Source organism: Clinocottus analis, unplaced genomic scaffold (assembly GCF_023055335.1).
Source record: "Clinocottus analis isolate CAN_PGR_092001 unplaced genomic scaffold, fCliAna1.0.p SCAF_24, whole genome shotgun sequence".
NCBI lineage: Eukaryota > Metazoa > Chordata > Actinopteri > Perciformes > Cottidae > Clinocottus > Clinocottus analis.
Window position 1 is genome coordinate 675,001 of NW_027175976.1, and position 18,971 is coordinate 693,971.

General features: G+C 44.8%; 3 protein-coding genes across 16 annotated transcripts in view; 2 read left to right on the forward strand and 1 right to left on the reverse strand.

Moving 5' to 3' along the window:
- Positions 1-5,129, forward strand: part of LOC137793920 (inositol polyphosphate-4-phosphatase type I A-like) — a 21,840-nt gene extending 16,711 nt beyond the window's left edge. For 8 of the 14 annotated variants that reach the window (XM_068590358.1, XM_068590362.1, XM_068590364.1 and 5 more), the window contains one exon: positions 1,936-5,102. In XM_068590358.1, coding sequence (XP_068446459.1) covers positions 1,936-2,116 — 181 coding nt within the window. In that variant the 3' untranslated portion in view covers positions 2,117-5,102. The other 6 variants (XM_068590363.1, XM_068590369.1, XM_068590371.1 and 3 more) reach the window with 2 other exon arrangements.
- Positions 5,130-8,839: 3,710 nt separating this feature from the next.
- zgc:113142 (uncharacterized protein LOC503524 homolog) lies at positions 8,840-11,304 on the forward strand. The gene is made up of 4 exons (XM_068590949.1): positions 8,840-9,197; positions 9,782-9,934; positions 10,296-10,429; positions 10,939-11,304. Exons 1-4 carry the CDS (start codon positions 8,840-8,842, stop codon positions 11,302-11,304), a joined length of 1,011 nt encoding a protein of 336 aa, XP_068447050.1.
- Positions 11,305-13,650: 2,346 nt separating this feature from the next.
- Positions 13,651-17,976, reverse strand: LOC137793922 (neuronal acetylcholine receptor subunit alpha-2-like). Its single transcript, XM_068590374.1, has 8 exons — positions 17,910-17,976; positions 16,647-16,795; positions 16,486-16,530; positions 16,291-16,400; positions 15,392-15,611; positions 14,613-15,115; positions 13,864-14,263; positions 13,651-13,776 (listed from the first exon to the last, which is right to left on the reverse strand). The coding sequence occupies exons 1-8, from the start codon at positions 17,974-17,976 to the stop codon at positions 13,651-13,653; spliced, it is 1,620 nt and encodes a 539-aa protein (XP_068446475.1).
- Between the last annotated feature and the right edge of the window lie 995 nt (positions 17,977-18,971).

Here is an 18,971-nt window from a genome sequence, read left to right on the forward strand (position 1 = left end):
CTTCCTCTCTCACGCTCACCGGACCGGAGTCTCCGGTTCTTCTCGAAGGGAAACTCCAATATTCAGACATTTAGTTGGTTGCTCTCTTCACAGAAGAGTCTTCCCAGAAACCGATATTCTAGTCTTTCTGTTGTGTGTCTGCAACGCTTGTTGGTCTGTTTGTCTCCTCGTCTACGAGTCAACTTGAGTATTTTTATTTGACTATGTGTGGTTGTGTCTTCGTCACCTGTTGAGAAGCCATGAGGAAGATGTAGTGTTCCTCTCTGCAGCCGAGACGAGAGTTTCAGTCCAAGGCCTGTTTAGTGTTAGTTTTCATGTGAAACGTGTCTTGCAGCATGCGAACACAAACATGTTGCAGAGGTGTCGTGTAGAAGACGCGGTGAGTCAAGAGGAGGCGACGGTGCAGTTTGACTGTTTAAAACACCTTTCATGTGTGCCACCGTCTGAGGAAAGGAAACAAACTGAATTTCCAGAAAGCGTCTCGTTTAAAATGCCTTCCAGAAACATATTTACCTCAGTTTGTTGTCTGCAAAAAGACATAAATAACCCAAATGAAAACAATTCAGCAGACAGGGACAGAAGAGTAAAGCTGCACCGGGAATGATTACTCCAAACAGCTTTATTGATATTGATCCATTTTGTCTGAACATACGTCTTTGTTTCTGTGTTCAAAGAGGAGTTTTATGTGATATTTTGTTCTTAATGTAAAAAGCCTGATGTAATCACAGCTGTCTGCTCAATAAAGTTGCACTGCCGCCCAGATACTCGCATGAAACGACATCTCTTCACCTTCTGCTCCCTCTTTCTCTCCTCCTCTCATCTCTCCCTTGTTCCTCATCAGCCGACGAGCATGAAATCTGCTTTGTCATCATTTATTGGAGCTTAAAGTGCTGCTGAACAGTTTTAAGCTGTGATGCATGATGGGAAAAAGCTCAGAGACACATTCCCCTTTTCCTCCACGACGCCATGTTTCCCCTCTTGCATTCTGAGTAGTAGTGAAGTCTGCATGTTAGCTTTGTTAGCTTCTTTAGCTCCGTTAGCTTTGTTAGCTTCATTAGCTCGTACCTGTGACGGCATGCGGACACATTTTAAGTCCCTAAATCACCTGAATTTAATTATTTAAAGGGTGTTTTGCTCACGGTGGTTCTCCCTCTTGCATCCTGAGCAGCAGTTAAATCTGCATGTTAGCTTCTTTAGCTTCATTAGCTTCATTAGCACGTTCCTGTGACGGCATGCGGCTTCATTTTAAGTCCCCAAATCTCCTGAATTTATTTAAAGTGTGTTTCTGCTCACGTTGGTTTCCCCTCCTCGTCCCATGTCTTAGAAAATATAAACATGGTGAGCCATTGCTGTTTTTCTTTTTCTTATCTTCTCTCCTTTTCCAAAAGACGTAGAGAACTTCTTTCTTAATTTTCCTCTTTGTTCTCTTTCTCTTTCTTTCCTCCCCTCTTCCTCTGTTTTCCTCTGTGTTTGTTCATTCTGGTTTGATTCATTTCCACTTGTTGTGACCCCCATACGATTTGTATTATTATTATTATTATTATTATTATTATTGTTATTGTTATTGTTCTGTGACACCATGGGAACTGCTGTCTGTCATCGTGGCCGTGGCTCCTCTGTGATTTCTCGCCGGCATCACCTGTTACTTTAACATTTCACCTCTCTGCCTGCGTACACGTTGCCATCTGGTTGTTTTGGCTTCCTTCCTCTCCTCCTCTTCTTCCTTCTTGCAATCTTTCCTATTTCCTCTCCTCCATCTCTTTTACGCCCTTTTTATTTCCCCCTCATCTGTCCCTCCTCTTCCTTTTCAATGCTCTCCCTTCCCCAAACCTCTTTTTATTCGCCGCTCCACTCCTCCTCCTCTTGCTCCTCCTCCTCCTCCTCCTCCTCCTCTTCCTCCTCATCCTCCTCTTCCTCCCACGTGACTCGGCACAGAATTGGCACGAGGGAGGGGGTGATCCAGAAGAACCTGAGCGGCCTGCTGCCGGTGCGTGACCTCCGGCTGGACCCCAGCCTCCTGTACTCGCTGCCCCTGCTGGCGCTCAGCCCCAACCTGCTGGTGGTGTGGATCTTCCTCAGCGTGGCCTACTTCCTGGCCAAGCTCCGCTGCAGCTGAGCGGCCCGAAGACGCCGCCCCGACGTCCACGTGGAGTTTTTTTTTTTTTTCCCTTGTGTCGAGCTGCGAGGAGCTGCATGTTTCGATATGAAAAAGCCGGCTGAATCTGAACCACGTCGGTGTTTCCAGGACCAGATCTGTTCCTCTTCTGTTCTGGTTACGTACTTTCTGTTCCTGCCGGCGGGCGAGTGAACGAGCTAACGATATATTAACATTTAAGATGAGGAGAGGTCAGAGGTCATTGAACGTTGTGAATGTCTCACAGGCCGCAGCCTCCACTGAGCAGCAACACACTGTCCTGTTCCTCCAAAAGCTCCATTCGCCCTGTTTTTACTCATTTGTGTCCATTTCTGGGTGAGAAAAGCTGCTTTTTGTTTATGCTGCGGTTATCCATAACGTAAGGTGTCCATCTCAGCCGTCACCGCTATGAAACAGCTGCTCCGCGTCTGTTGAACACCAAACTAAATGTCCAGAAACTGAACAAGTGGTTTGTATTTAAGGATTTAGACAAATGGCCTGAAACAGTGGTGTGGTGGATAGCGCCCTCTAGTGGACAGATCTCTGCCTTATTCCTCTTCTCTGACAACAAAAGAGACGGTGTGTTACGAAACAACAGAAACTACACCTTGTTGTGAATATGTACAAAAGAAACCTGCAGATTATAGATACATATATTATATATCTCGCTTCCAGGAAGGAGTTACTGTCGATGTAGCTATCAGGAAGGAAATCTATTTATCTTTGTTTGTTTTGCTCATCATCGTCTTCCATGCACCTTGCAAACAAAAGCTTTTATTGCTGCCAAATTAAAGTAAGCTTCTATATTTATATTTGTATATATTTGCTGACGTTCTTCCTGCTTTTCTAGACTCAGGAGGCCTTCGGCCTCTTCATCCTCAGCACTCTCCAGCCCATGTGGGTCAGTTGGACTCTGTTTACTCAGCTTAACGTTTACGTTCTGGCTGAAGCTCTGAGCAGCTCTGCGTGTGAAGACGTGGTTTCACGGCCTCGGGAAGAGTTTGGTTCCTTTCCCTCGTGCAGGAACCGAAACCGCGTCTGTTTAATCAACTCAAATATTTCAAATACTTTGCATATCTTTTGTGCGTCGGCCGGGTGGCGGCATGCCTGATCTTTTTGGGATTTGGAGGGCAGTACGTGCATTTTCCTGTGCAGCAAGTTTGTAGCAGAACAAGCCGCCCTGCCTGTGCCGGAGGTCTTAAACTAGAACCCAACGTTCTGCCGAGCGCAGACGCGCTCATGCTCTTCGTCCCCGTTGGAGTGTTAAAGGCACTTTTTCGGGCTCTTAAGTCGGTCTCAGAGCAGCGAGGATCAGCTGCAGCTGACCGCTGGATTGTGCAGTTTCCTAATTGGCTGATGTTGGATTGTGTGATTGTCGTATATGCAGGGGAGATGTGTGTGACTATGCAGCGTGGTGTTGGTTCCACGCCCGCCAGAGAGCGTTTACATTGCAGCTGCAAGGCTTCATGCGGCTTTAGAGAGTCCAGTGAAGGCTGAGGACTGTAGCGTCGTTGAGTTATTTTAGTTTCTGTGCATGACATCGCGTCCCGGCAGCAGAGCGTCGCCTCGTTGGCATCGACCAGCGACGCTGACGACCTGGAACAGACTCGATCCTCCGGGGATTCGACGTCTCTCCGGCTTCTCGGACAGTTTGCTGCGCGTGTTTGTGTTGTCCTCCCAGTAGAAACACACTTCTGTTGTACTCTCTCACGTTGTGTATCTGAAGCATTAGAAAAAACATATTTAACTTATAATTCAGTGTTTTTTTACTTTTTTATTTCTGTGTGTGTGTGTGTGTGTGTGTGTGTGTGTGTGTGTGTGTGTGTCGTCGCTCCAGTTTAGAACTACCTCTGTGAGACAGAAGTTACACGTTTAGTCGATTAAAAAGCATAAATATTAATATATATATAAATACATAGAATATACAAATATGTGGTTACGTAATCGCTGAGCAGTCAGATTGTGAGAGAATGTGAATTATTTTATTCAACTTTGTTTAAAAGTGAAGTAATATGTTAGATTTCTGATGTGTAATCACACTGAAGTGCTTCCTTACAACATTACTTTAAATCACTGACAGAGAAACATTTACATTTTCTTTGTTTTTGTGTTATTCTTAAGAATAATATATATTTGTATCGCTGTACATAAGTTGTATTTATGTATCGCCAAAACGTTTGCTATATATTGTCTTTAAATTATTCCAAAGGAGATTATATATGAATCTATTTAATGTGATAATCCTGCTCGTGCCATCACGCTGTCACTTTGTTCAAAATGCAGATTTATTTGTTTTTATGTATAATTATTGTTGATTTAATTGACTTTTCCTGCTAGTTTGCCTCCTGTTTACAATATATGTTATATTGTACGGTCATGAGAATAAGTAATTACCAAAAGCTGTGTCATTATGTTATTAATATCTGAACAGAAAGTTTGGAGGAAAGGTTGCATGGGAATTTTTCTTTCTTTTTTTAATTCTAAATCAAAGTTTTAACGTGTCAAAGTCGTCATTTTGATTCGATCGTCAGGTTTTCCTCTGAGTCTCTGCAGCCTTCTGCGTCCCATGTTGCTCTAAATGTGCAAACAAACCCAAGAAACCCTGCAGTCAGTGTCCCTGAACGCACCGCGCCGTAATAAACCTGCTCCTGCAGATACTTTGTGGTCTTTCAGGTGTTTTTTCTCTTCTCTGCATCTCTGAACTGACGTTAACTGTGTTTCCTTCCCCACTTTCCTCCTGTAAGTATCAGTCAAGGTCAAACTAAACATTTCTGCGTCATTTCTTCTGTTGCTGGTCCTCATCCTCCTCCTTGTGTCTCCTCAGCGAGGGCTGCAGGCGGGAAAACACCGTGAAGAACGTCGGCTGCAGGAAGTACGCCTTCAACTCGCTGCAGCTCAAAGCCTTCCCCAAACACTACCGGCCGCCCGACGGCACCTTCGGGAAGGTGGAGACCTGATGGAGACCTGATGGAGACCTGATGGAGACCTGAACGATACCTGAATGATACCTGATGGAGACCTGATGGAGACCTGATGGAGACCTGATGGAGACCTGAATGATACCTGATGGAGACCTGAATGATACCTGATGGAGACCCGATGGAGACCTGATGGAGACCCGATGGAGACCTGATGGGAGCGCCGGTATTATGGGACTTATTTTTTGGGAAGGATGGGATCGAACACCCGGTTTCTGTTTCAGAGGTTCAGAGTGAAATGGACTGTTTGCCCTCCTTGAAAAACACTTTCACATTTCTACCACCTTAGTATGAACAGTTTTTTAATATATAGTAGTTGTTTGTTCCGTATTATGCATAACACGCTGATTTCAAGAATGTTCAGGGTTTTATTTGTCATTGTGAAAATGTAGAAGAACGGCACTGCCTCACTGATCACGCACTGATACGATCAATACCGAGCACGCACATTGAGAGCAGTTTATATATATATATATATATATATATATATATATATATATATATATATATATTCATAAAACGGACCATTGTGTTGATAACTCACAGTATTTGGACTTATTTGCGAGCCTTAGGTGAAATATTCAGGGTGTTATATCAATGAAATCAAAGGATTTCTGTTTCATTATTGTCCTAAAATCTCATGGAAACACCACAAAGTGTTCCTCCAGCGTTTGTCTCTTCAGGCTGAAATGTTTCGCTCTTTGACCTGTTGAAATGCGTCAGCGTTTGTTTCAGGGCCGTGAGGAACTGTCGCTCTGTATCGTGTGAAGAAAACTGGACTGAAAGTCACAATAAAGTCAAAATATTCTCTAAAAGTAAACCAGAGTGTCGACAAGCTGCCAAATGTGTGTGAATAAAAATTAATTAATCCCAATCGGAGGACTTTAATGATCCATAACTAGATGAATATGAAGCAGCCGCACCGCTTCAGTGCAGCTGCTGCTTCTATGCACTTTGATGCTGCTTATGATTGAATCCACTCAGCATTTTAATTGCTAGTTTTAATTCAACAAAAATCAGAAGATTTAGAGCGTGAATATAATCTGAAGCAGCTGAACAGAGTTCAGAAATACTGTTTCCTCCGTGAGCTCGTGGTCAAAGGGGCTCATTTCTTTGTGTTTCATCACTTCTGTGTTTTTAACTGCCAGATTTACCTGCAGTGACGTGCCTGAACCACCGGGGGGAGCCACTGCTCTGCACTCAGCTCACACTCATCCTGAAGCATTCGTCACCGTTTAATGTGTTCATCCTTTAAAGAAGATTATTTAACGTGAGATTACAAGACTTTCTGTCAATCTGAGAAGATCTGTGAAGGTTTGACTCGCCATATATTATATTATTATAACTTGTCATTATCTGACGCTGAAATAAATATACACTTCATTTACTGGTTTCATTTTTAAATTATTAGATGCATTATAAATACAAATTAAAAAGGGACAGATGTATAAAATCTATATAAAAGTTATTATTACTTTCTTTTGATAACATGTTTTTGCAGAGTTGTCCTGTCAACACCATGCAGGTAAATGTAGTTTTAGTTGCAATGCATTTCCTTTCTTAACATTCAGAGAAGAAAGGTTTAAAATAATTACGTTGTCCTTTTTCAGTTGGAAAATCGACTTCCAAACCAATTTTTTTCTAATTTCCAAGTCACAAAGCGAGGTTTTCTCTGACTGCATCATTAATATAGATCGTGTTATTAATGCAGCATCAACAGCTGCAACCTCTGAACTCCAGGTGCTCAGAGAAACACGGCAATGTTTTCTCCCCAAAGTCATTAAAGTATTTTCATAGAATGAGGAGAATAAAACTCGGCCACGCGGTCACACATCATCCCCACAGCCGCTGACGTCTTTCCCAGCACTGAGGTTCATTTGTCCCAGAGAGAGATGTTCTCACAGGACACAGCGTCTCCAGGTCTCCTCGGTTCTCTCGGTTCTCTCGGTTCTCTCCTTCAGAGCGACGTTTGGTTGCTGTCGGGTTGAGAGCAGCGTTAAAGTCTGACGATACGAACATCTTCATGCACATGGATCATAGTCGCTGCTTCTTGCAGTGTTATGAACCTTCCGTCTTTATTCAACCCGTACATTTAATAGTTGTTGGATGTGTTTTATTGAGCGGTTCTTTATCTGTACATTTATATTAGATTTGCTTCAGCGGCTGCTTGACCCCTCGCTGACCTCTCTGATGCTGCACTTCAGCACCACCTTGTTTATTTTTTTTGCTTGTTAATTCGTTGATTTGATTCATGCATTAATTGTGTAATTTCTTTTTTATTCCCACGTGCTTTGAGGCCTTCTTCTTCGGTCTCGTGGTCTCTGGCTCCAGTTTGAGTCACAATAAAGAAACGCAGGCAAAGTATCCTCCTGGTTGCATGCTTCAACAGTTTGAGTTTTTTACAAATGCAGCAGGAGTTCAGGCAACCCTCTCAAGTGAAGTTGGACACAACCCGAGTGAATGAAGTTGATCCTACTCAAGTACTTTAAGTTGGATCAACATGATTGCGCAATGCTTAAAGAAAACATTTGAGAGGAAATCTTCCCACGATTCTATTAAGTTAGCTATAAGCGCCATGTTTTGAGCGTAGGAGCGTTGTGTTGTGACAACAGGAAGTGTGTGTGAGCGCTGCAGCGCATGATGTGAGGGAGCGATGAAGCCTCCTGTGTGCCCTCGTCTTCATGATGGTGTGGTTTCAGTCCTCCGAATAGTTGGTGGCGTGCGATGATATGTGACCACTGAGACGTTTCCTTTAGCGGGAATCAAAAGGAGATCTTTTATAATGTGTGGAACCCCAGAGCGACGATCTTACCGGCACCATGACGGCTGTTTGTGTGTCCGGTCCTCTGGTGGGTCCACGCTGCAGCTCCATGAGGGCGTTTTGAGAGTTTCCATGTGAACTAACCACGAAATCAGAGAGAAGAAGAAGAGCCGTTAACAGAGGAGCGCAGTGGAGTAATTATTGATTATTGTGTTTCCTTTGCAGCGTAAAGGTTTTTTCTTGATGCAACTCTGCACAGACGCCTTAGACCTGACTTTATGTACTGTACTCTGGTAAAAGAAGCAGTACTGTAGTGCAAATACTTATATTTAAAAGTTCTGCGTTCAAAATACATACTTCAATATACGTTAGAAAAGAACTCGTAATGCAGAAAGGTCTGTTTCAGGTTCATGCAGCAGCTGCAGCTGCAGCCATTCTAACTACTTTCTCATCTTCATTTATTGGTTGATTTCTATTTTGCAAATCTGCAAAATTATTTTAGAGTAAAAAATACAACATTTGCATCCAAAATGAAGCAACGTAGAAGTATTTACAGTAGCTTAAAGTGGAAGTAAAGTTCCTAATAACTGGACTACAAGGAAACTGCAACATTCCCAGTAAATATTCCTTCAAATGTCGAATGAATGGAGTGCATCTTAGGATAGCAATGCTTCCCGTTCTCTCCTCAAACAACCGTGTGTGGTTCAGAAAAATCTGGGCCTTCATAACTGATTCGTCGAGGTCTGGTTTCTGCTTCTTGCCTCTTGCTTCTTCGTATGTTGGTTGTTGTCACTTGAAGTGAGAAGCAGTGTTGAGCAACAGAGGTGTCTTTGAAGTCACATGAAAACCTGAACAAATTGTTTGACCCTTGCTCATGAAGAAAGCACCGCCTCTGCTCCGATCGAGGTCATATATTGTGCCGTCAGACACTCTTCCTCCAGACTCGTTGACAGACACTTCACCACCATGAACGCAATCTCCATCATCGGCCTGATCGCCGGCGTCGGCACGGTCTCCGCCGCGCTCCTCTTGGCCCTCGCCAAGCTGTTTTCCCGCCGCCGCGGCGGAGGCCACGTGCAGGACGGCTGCGGCTACGCCGTGCTGATAACGGGCTGCGACAGCGGCTTCGGGCACCAGCTGGCGCAGTGCCTGGACCACAAAGGGTTCGTGGTCTTCGCCGGGTGTCTGTCCCCAGAAGGAGCCGGCGCTCAGAGTCTGGCCACCGAGAGCTCCAGCAACCTGAAGGTCCTGCAGCTGGACGTCACCAGCGACCACGACGTGCAGCGGGCCAAGAAGATCGTCCAGGAGAACCTGCCGGAGAAAGGTACGCTGGAAGAAATGACTTTAAAGGATATCAAAGCCTAATCAATTATTAATGTGAGTATTGCTCCATTCTATCAATGGATGACAATACATGTGAGGTAAGTCATGTTTTAGCTTCGTGTATCTCAATTATGTGATTTAAAAATCTTGCAATTTTGACATGAGATGAATTATCAAGACTGTATTGATCAAAGTGAGTCACATTTAATGAGTCACAAGATGCAACAGAAGTTAGTCAAAACTATTTGAGTGTTTATATTTTTATTTTTTCAAATGTACAAATTCATATGAACAAAATAAGACATTAAAATATTTTTTTCTAGATGCTAACACGAAAGTCAGAAACTCAAAATGCAGACTTGACTAATCACAATATGTGGGTCAAAATCTTGACTTTGTATCCTCAAGAAATCCTTATTACACATCAACATAATTATTCCTAATTCCCTTCATGATCTTTATGATCATGCGCTTGTGTCCTGAAGCGCCTTCATGAATCCAGATGAAATCACACGATGAAAACTGAAGGATTTCACGGCGGTTGCTCGTGTTAAATCTGCAGTAATAACTGTTCTGACCCGTCAGGGTTGTGGGCCGTCGTGAACAACGCCGGCGTCACGGACTGGGCCGAGATCGAGTGGAGCTCCATCGGAGACTTCGGCGCCATGCTGGACGTCAACCTGTTCGGCGCCATCAGGACCTCGCTGGCGTTCCTGCCTTTGGTCCGCGCCGCTAAAGGTGAGCTGGCGCCGCTAAAGGTGAGCTAGCGCCGCTAAAGGTGAGCTAGCGCCGCTAAAGGTGAGCTGGCGCCGCTAAAGGTGAGCTGGCGCCGCTAAAGGTGAGCTGGCGCCGCTAAAGGTGAGCTAGCGCCGCTAAAGGTGAGCTAGCGCCGCTAAAGGTGAGCTAGCACCGCTAAAGGTGAGCTGGCGTCGCTAAAGGTGAGCTGGCGTCGCTAAAGGTGAGCTAGCACCGCTAAAGGCGAGCTGGTGCCATTAAAGGTGAGCTAGCGATGCTAAAGGTGAGCTGGCGCCGCTGCGCTCCACCACGAGCTCGCCGTCTTTACCGCGCTGATGTTGTAAAAGTTGTTTTTGTGTTTCAGGTCGCATGGTTTACATGTCGAGCATCTTCGCCTTCTTCAACTGCCTGAACATGGCCGCCTACAGCGTGTCCAAGAGAGGCCTGGAGGCCTTCGCAGACTGCCTGCGGGTGGAAATGGCCAGTTTTGGTGTGAAGGTACGGCGGCGTGGCCGCGGTGTTTAGGGGGGAAAGTCTCCGGTCGAGGAAATGTGGCGCCTGTGGGATCTCTCAGGCTTCTTTTATTCATCGTGACTCCGTATGAAACCAACGCTGATGAAGAAATGAATGAATGAAGAAATGAATCAACGATTTGTATGACGCTTTTTAATTCAGCGACTAAAAATAGTTTAAAAAACAATGTTTCTATTATCCATCATAAAAGATTACAAACAGGCTGCTGATACTCACATGCAGAATAAAAACATTCATTTCATGAACTTTCGCCCATAATTTCCTAATTATTGAATAGAAAGTAGTATTATAGAATAGAAAATCGTATTATTATGATTTTTTCTCTTGTCATCCGTCGGCCATTTTTCCTTTGGCGAGATGCTGGCCCTGCACTTCCTGTCGCCGTGCATTGTGGGACACCGCACTATTCCTCCAAACTCCTTCTCTGCAGCTGCAGCATGGCGGTGACTTAACCCTTTCCTCTGCGCCGTCAGGTCAGCGTCATCCAGCCGGGGAACTTCGGCCAGGCCACCAACATCCTGAAGATCAAAAGCAGTTTGTCTATTTGGGAGAAACTGGACGAGGAACGCAAGCACATCTTCAACCGGCAGTACATCGACCTGGCCAACAAGTACTACACCGCAACGTGCCGCAGCGGCTTCAAGAACGCCGACATGGTGATCGACGCCATGCTGCACGCCGTCACGGCCGCGCGCCCCAAGTACAGATACCTGCTGGCCTCGGCCGCGGACACCTTCTTCTTCCAGCTCTTCCCCTTCCTCCCCACGGCGCTCGCGGACGCCGTGTTCTCCTTCAGCTCCATGTACGCCAAACGAGAAGACATGCTGTACGCCAAATAGATCACCGCTCCTGTCCTTTTTATATACACCATGCACTAGGAAAATATAATGAACGAGAATCTCTCTGCTGGAATAAACATTTTACTTTTACCACGGTTTTGTGTTTATTTCTTATGATTGAGTCGCTTGTTATTTTATAATCAAGGGATGAACATGGGACATTAGATGTTATCCACTCCACATCAGTGACTGTTTCACTGTGATGCTCATTGAACCGTCTCTGTCTAACCTCACACACAAGCTCAGCATGTCTCTGACAGCCAGGAGACTGAATCTGGAGGTTTCTGTCTGAAAGAACAGAAACTTCTTGCAAACCTCTGTGTGGGACGAGGGGAAAGGTTCACGGTTAGGCCGACGCCGTCGTGAGGGTCTCTGTTAGTGCTCATGAGTGTTTGGTGGTTCTTTGGACATGCAGTCTGTCTCTCATGTTCTGACTCTGCTCCTTCTTCCAAGAATAAATGTTCCTGTTTTAATGAGTTTACTCCGAGTTGTCGAGTGACTTGCTCCAACGATCGGCTTTTATTTGCTTGTATTTTCATGCACGTGTTGAGAAAACTTCAGAAAACACCTTTTTACTTTAGTTTAGGTGAGCTCACGTTCGGCAGTGTGACCGGACACGTGGCTGAGCTTTGAGCCATTGCACGAACATTAAGATTAGCAAATGCAACAATTTGCAGAGTTTAAAAAAAGAAGAAACAACTTTACTACAAAGAGGTCTGACTAGAATTTGCCTAACAGAAGAGTTAAGAGTTAAAACAGGTTTATCTTGGACAGATGACACAAAAATAAACTTCTGCACGTGATCCGCAGCGCGCGACATCATCTGTGTGGAGGAAATGACATCGAGCTCCCATCAGAGGATCGGCGGTTCGATTCCAGCAGCCTGCGTCGACCTAACGTGGATTAAGACGCCTCGTCCAATGGATTCAGGATTTAGGTTTATGGGGAACGGCTCACTGTGAATCATCAGGCAGTGAAGGTACAAAGACACACTTGATCACACAAAAATGAAGCTGGTCATGCGGCGGCCAGTACCCTTTAATAAGTTCTATAACTTTAAAACGAAAGACAAACAAACAAGAAAGCAGCCAGAATGAAAACAAGTGAGCAGCAAACTGTCAACATATGTATTCTGTCCATAACGTCACTGAGTCAACATTTAAATACACGTGTTCGGCTTCACTTCACGTGAAATGATCTCACCGTTCGGCTTATTCGGCTTCGGTCTCACTTTATTTGAGGCTGAAGTCCTTTTTCTCTCATGTCCACTGTGTGTGTGTGTGTGTGTGTGTGTGTGTGTTTGCTGAGGAGTCCAGCTTCATCGACACGTTGTGCAAAGTCCCATCATGCACCTCTGCTTTGACGACAGCGAGTGACCCCTGAAGGCTCAACGCGTCAACGTGTTTGCACGCTGGAGGAACAACGAGGACGTTTGTTCTCACAAGTCTCCTGATGATTTCCTCATTTTGAAATGCTACTTTGATTCGAAGGCGTGCATGATGTGTCGGACAAGACATCATAAAAAACCCTCTACATCCTTTTCCAGCCGCACAGCGTTAAATGAATTAATACTGAAACGTTGGCATTTTAACGATTGAATTAGTTAAGATAACACATCCAATCATATTCATACTCTGTGTTTTGTGCTTACAAAATTACATAAAGAAACATTTTTCTCACGCTAGTTAGCAACACAACTAAAAGAGTTAAAGGTAATCCTCCTGCTGTGTTGTGTGTGTCTCAAGGTGCACGTTTAGGGATGAGTAGCGATTTTGTTTTGTGTCTTTTTGCTGTTTTTGTCTGTTTGAATTGAGGCCTGCAGAGGGAAGCTGAATATATCATGTTGCTGCTAATATGGCAGACCAAGAGAAGGCAAAGTATATTATGATTGACAGCTACTTTCATGCAGTGTGATCAGCCAATCAGGGCTGTAATAGTAATTTATTAAGGGTCTCTTTCTTCCCTCTCGTCCTAATAATTGTGTTTGAGTGTCTTCATTCTCTCTGCGGCAACAAATCCTTAACAATTTAGATTTTTCTCCTCAAACATCCAATACTTCTTCCATGACAGTTTGCACTAGATTCTTCAGTTAATAAAGAAATCATCTTTGTAGCCTTCCAATGTCATCGAGACAACGTGAGACTCAGCGGGGACAACGACCGATAGCAGCGTCTTGTAACCCAACTTTTATGTTTTTTTAAGGTTTCGTTTCCTAGAAGAACAATTTCGCTAATCAATTAATTGTTTGAGAGATAACTCGAGCACGAATGCAGGTGAATTGATGATAAAATCAGCTGAACCGCGACTGATTGATTTGTTTAATCTCTCTTCACCTCCAGTTCGGTTCTAGAACATCCCCGAGAGCCACGGTGGCAGGAAGAGCCCCACGGCCCCCAGCAGACACACCATGACGAACATCCACAGGAAGATCCGGTCCACCACCATGCCCACGTACTTCCAGTCCTCCTTCACCTGCAGAGACGCAGCGGATGGAGAACAAAAAGAAGATGGAGACGGGAGTTGGAACAAATCACCTCATGCCGCCGCGTCGGCACTCACCGAGAGGTCGGCGTCCTCGGCCCTGAGATGCTCTGCGATGTAGGTCACCGCCTCCAGGGCCGCCGCCACCGCGGGGGACAGGGCGGGGCTCTGGGTCGCACCGTTCCCCGCGGGAGGGGTGTCCCGGTTCGGGCTGAGGGGGCGGAGCCTCTGGGGGAGGAGGACGTAGCCCAGAGATGGAGGGAGAGGAGGAGCGAGCGGGGAGATCCTCGGCCGGCCAGCGACCTTCACCCCAAACCTCCCCAGACCGTGCAGAGCGCAGTAGTGCAGCTCGTTGATGACGTCGTCCTCCTGGTAACCGTGGAGATCGATGTCAGACTCCTGCGTCGCCCAGGTGGACGAGCTGTGGGCGGGGCCTGGGGTCCGGAGAGGGAGGAGTCTATCGGTCAGGTGGCGCCGCCTGAGGCAACAAAGTGAGTTTGGGGACAACAGTGGAAAGTAGAGAGAATGCAGCTTTAACACATGAAGCATAGACTTCTATACAACCAGAGGAGTCGCCCCCTGGTGGTCAGGAGAGAGAATGCAGCTTTAACACATGAAGCATAGACTTCTATACAACCAGAGGAGTCACCCCCTAGTGGTCAGGAGAGAGAAGCTTTAACGCATGAAGCATAACCTTCTATACAACCAGAGGAGTCGCTCCCTGGTGGTCAGGAGAGAGAAGCTTTAACGCATGAAGCATAGACTTCTATACAACCGCAGGATACATGTTTTAAGACCCTTCTGCATCAGCCTCCTTGGTTTCTCACCTTCCAGGCCCGGCGCCGTGTTCTGGGCGCTTCATGCACAGCCAGCGCGGCACCGCCGACAGGAAGAGCCTGCGAACCCAGCGAGGCATGGTGTGGGTCTCTGGCGAGCGGTGGTGCACGTTCAGCGCGAACACGGCGATGACGATGGACAGCGTGACGAAGATCATGGTGAAGAGCAGGTACTCCCCGATCAGCGGGATGACCAGCGACGTGGACGGGATGATCTCGGTGATGAGCAGCAGGAAGACGGTGAGCGACAGCAGCACGGAGATGCACAGCGTGATCTTCTCGCCGCAGTCCGACGGGAGGTAGAAGACCAGCACGGTGAGGAAGGAGATGAGGAGGCAGGGGATGATGAGGTTGATGGTGTAGAACAGCGGCAGGCGGCGGATGACGAAGCAGTAGGTGATGTCGGGGTAGATCTCGTGGCAGCAGTCGTATTTCTTGGTGTTGTAGGTTCCCACGGCGTTGACGATCGCCCACTCTCCGCTCTCCCAGTAATCCTAGAAGTCAGACTTCCTTATTAATATTTGAGGGTTGAATACAGACGGTCATGGTCCACAGAGGATGAGTCCTATTTGATCGCTGGAGGAAAGGCTAAGAGGAACGTGAATGTTTGCACCAATTTCCTGGGGTTAGAAATCCAATATCTGTTGAGACTTTTTACTCAAAAGCACAAATGTAAGGCTCGTAGTGGCGTTAAAGAGTAAGATCCTCTAGGAACCGCGAATATCTCCACTAAATATCAGCAGGTGTCAGACTCAACAGGAAAAGAGAACCTTCAGGTCCACGGCCTCGTCGAAGGGCTCCAGGTCGATCTTGGCGCGGTCGTACGTCCAGGAGCCGAACTTCATCTTGCAGCTCTGCTGGTCGAAAGGGAAGAAGGTGACGTCGATGGAGCAGGAGGACTTGTAGATGGCCGGCGGCACCCAGCGGACCCGACCCGTGTGAAAGAGGTGGGCCTTGGTCATGTGGGTGACGGCGAACTCTCCGTCTGCACTGGAAGAAGAAGAGGAGGAGGAGGAGGAAAGCAAGAAAGCATTGGAAATGAACACCAAGACACCAAAGTTGAGGTCTCATCTGGATGAAAAGGACGATTTCTTTGCTCAGCAAGACTCACAAGTTTCCGTCTCAATGCGTTTCAAACTCAAAAGATGAATCAATAAACCTCGAGCCACAGAAAATGTTTAATAATTGATCCACTGGATGGTAACCACGCCACTTTTTATGACGCAAGCTCATTTGCACAAATGCTGAAGCGGGAGAACGTTTTCCTCTCCATCCAGGCAAATTTGAGGATTAATACTTCCTCGGGGGCCCCGAGGGGAGGAAGCCAGACTTTGACTAAAGTGATGCAAGATTGCTGCTCCGCCACAGAATCGGGGTCATTTATCCAAGAGGATATTTGCACTTAGCACCAACTGGCGTGCCGGGAAATGCAATCAAGCCGCTTTGGCTTCCGTGTAGGTGACCTTTCCTCTCCTCGCACGCTCTTCAGCGGGCGAGGTGGTTGTGGATCAAGCGGGTAATTGATCACTACAGATCGTTTCCAGCTCCACCCACGGAAATTCAAAGTGGTGTCTGTTTGAGTGCGTCCTTGTGTTTGTTACGCAACCTTTTTTCCTGCAAGAAACACGAGTATTCTTTTGCACAAAACTTTGCCGGGTGATGTTTTTACTTGTTGTACAGCACGATGTCCGGCACCCAGAGGAGCTCGGAGGGCACCCTGATGGACGTCACGTTGTCGAAGTCGGACGGACTCCATCGCAGCTTGTAGTCGGTCCATTCCTGCCCACAGCGACGCCGTTTTTAGGACCAAAATAAAGCTTTTAGTTCCATACTTTTCATGCAAGAAATGAGGTTTCTCCCGTACCTGTTTCAGCCACACGTTGGTCGTCATCATCTGATTCTTCTCGTCCTGTTTTGGTGCCAAACATTCACAGAGACGGCTGCATTACTGGATTGCTTTTGGACTCTTTTATGTGAGAATGATTGATCTAGAAAGCAACAATAAGTGTGATATTTCTTTCCCACCACGTCGATCAGCTGCGCTATCGAGAGGCCGAACTTGACGATGACCACGTCGGTGATGTTCCTCGCCGGGCGCGTCCACTTGCTGTAGCCGCCGAACAATCTCCTGAAGAGCTCGTCCTCCGTGTGGACGCGAGCCCCTTCAGCCAGAGCTGAGACACCAACGACCGTTAGCATCTGACTCCTCGTGAGAGCGGCCATCTTGTTTCTCATGCATGGAAAACAAGATGGCCGCTCAAAATCCAACAGACGACAAGGTTTTCTGTTTGCAAAGTTGTGTGTCTCTTTGTAGTTCCTTTGTGTCTTTTTTGTGTCTCTTTGTAATTCTCAAGTGCAGAAACATTTTCAGCCTTTTAAAATAAAAATATAGCAGATAGTTTGTTCCGGTGTTTAAATCTTTCTCCTCACCTCAACACGAGGTTCTTATCTTGTTCGGAAAGAACATGAAGTGGAACATTTTTTATTTGAGACACAAAGTTAAAATTGATTTTTATGGAGTTTTAACTGGTTATGGGGCGTTGTAGAAAGATGAAATGTGTTGTAAAATATATCAACGTGACTGTAACCAAAACTGTTTATCCCTTTGATGGAATTAAAAAATGTATTGAATTTAATTAGTTTAATAAAATTATTAATGAAAATAAGTTGAAATACTTTTTAAATATATTATCTGTGAAAGGATTACTGCACAATAACTATCATGAAAGTCTGTAATGGAGCATCTTTGTTGTTACTGTCCACTTTAAATGCTTTTATTCTGTGCCTTGTTTATCAAAACATCTTATTTTATTGAATACTAATTATTTATATTACATTTTATAATTGTTTGTCTTTGTATGATAAGGTTATAATTTGAATAAAACAATTATTCTGGTTTGATTATGTTTATGTGTAATACTGTGGATTGAGGATGCCTTTAGGTTCTTTATAAAAAAGCCACTATTAAGTCCCAAATCATCCTTATAATCCTGATAAATATTATAACAACATTGTTGAACATATTTCATCAATGACTTCATTCACCCAAATGTGAGTTTTAGAATAACTGAGAAAATATGACAATGAGATTGAATGAATAAATGTCCCACACAGAAGAAGGTAGAATATTATTATAGTTTCATAAAGTCACAGCAATTATAGACGGAAGTCCTGAAAGGAATCTTATGAGAACATCAGCAGTGTTTTTGTTTTGTTTTACATCAACAACAGCAAATCAGCATGATGGAAATCACATCGTTTAAGCTCCGGTTTCACCGTCACACTCACCGGAGTGGATGCAGACCCAGCAGCAGCAGAGCGCTGACATCAGGAGGAAATCCCTCTTCAGCTCCATTTGAAATAGATTACAGATTATGTGCAAAAATAAAATAATATTAATTCAGGTCCTAAAAAAAACGTTTAGCCTTTGTTTTCCCATGGTTCATCTCCATAAAACAATCTGTCCTGCTCGTGTTCAGACAGCTGGAGGATCACACCTCCCTGTGTACGTTATCAGCCTCCTGTAATATTCACCGTACAGGGGCCGGGCTCAGGCTGCCACAGCGGGCAAGAAGTGACATTGTTATGTGTTATGCCTTAAAAACTTTAAATATAACAATATAAGAGGACATTTGGTAGCATATATTTTGTATTTATGCTTAACATACTATATTTTACTTGAGTATTTTCCTGTTATGCTGCTTTATACTTCTACTTTTCTACATTTGTTGTAAAGAGTCAGTTGGATGCTTTGCAGAACAACTAATACATTACATATTATTTTTAGGTGACTGTCGCAACCACCTGCAGTGCTCTATTTGCACCACTTGGTGGACCCAATGTTCTGCACCACCTGGTAAAAACACACAATACAACTCCACTTAATCAGGGACAGAAAGAATACTTCACTATAGCAGTAAAGTCAAAGTAATGTTGTTTTAAAAATATTTTAATCAAGTGAAAGTGTAAAAATGTCCAATGTAAGCCAGTTAAGGTGTACTCTGAGTAAACGTTGTGATGCTTTTCTTGAAGAACGTAAATTACACATCAATGGTGGTTATTTATAGTGATCTAATTCATCAATTAGTTACATTTATTTAGATAGGTAGGACGATGTAAACATGATTTTCTTGATAACTTGACATTTATTAAATTATTTGGATTTTTTTGTTTATGTTAAGTGTTACATGTTCAAAACTAATTAGTTTCATCTATTTTTAACTGTATGCAGTACTGATGTAATGTCACCAGGTGACGCTGTTGAGTAAATCAGTTTTGAAGCGACGGCAGTAGAAGAAGAACACTTTCCAAGAGGACGGAAATATTCAGACCTCCCACTCTGCTGCTCTT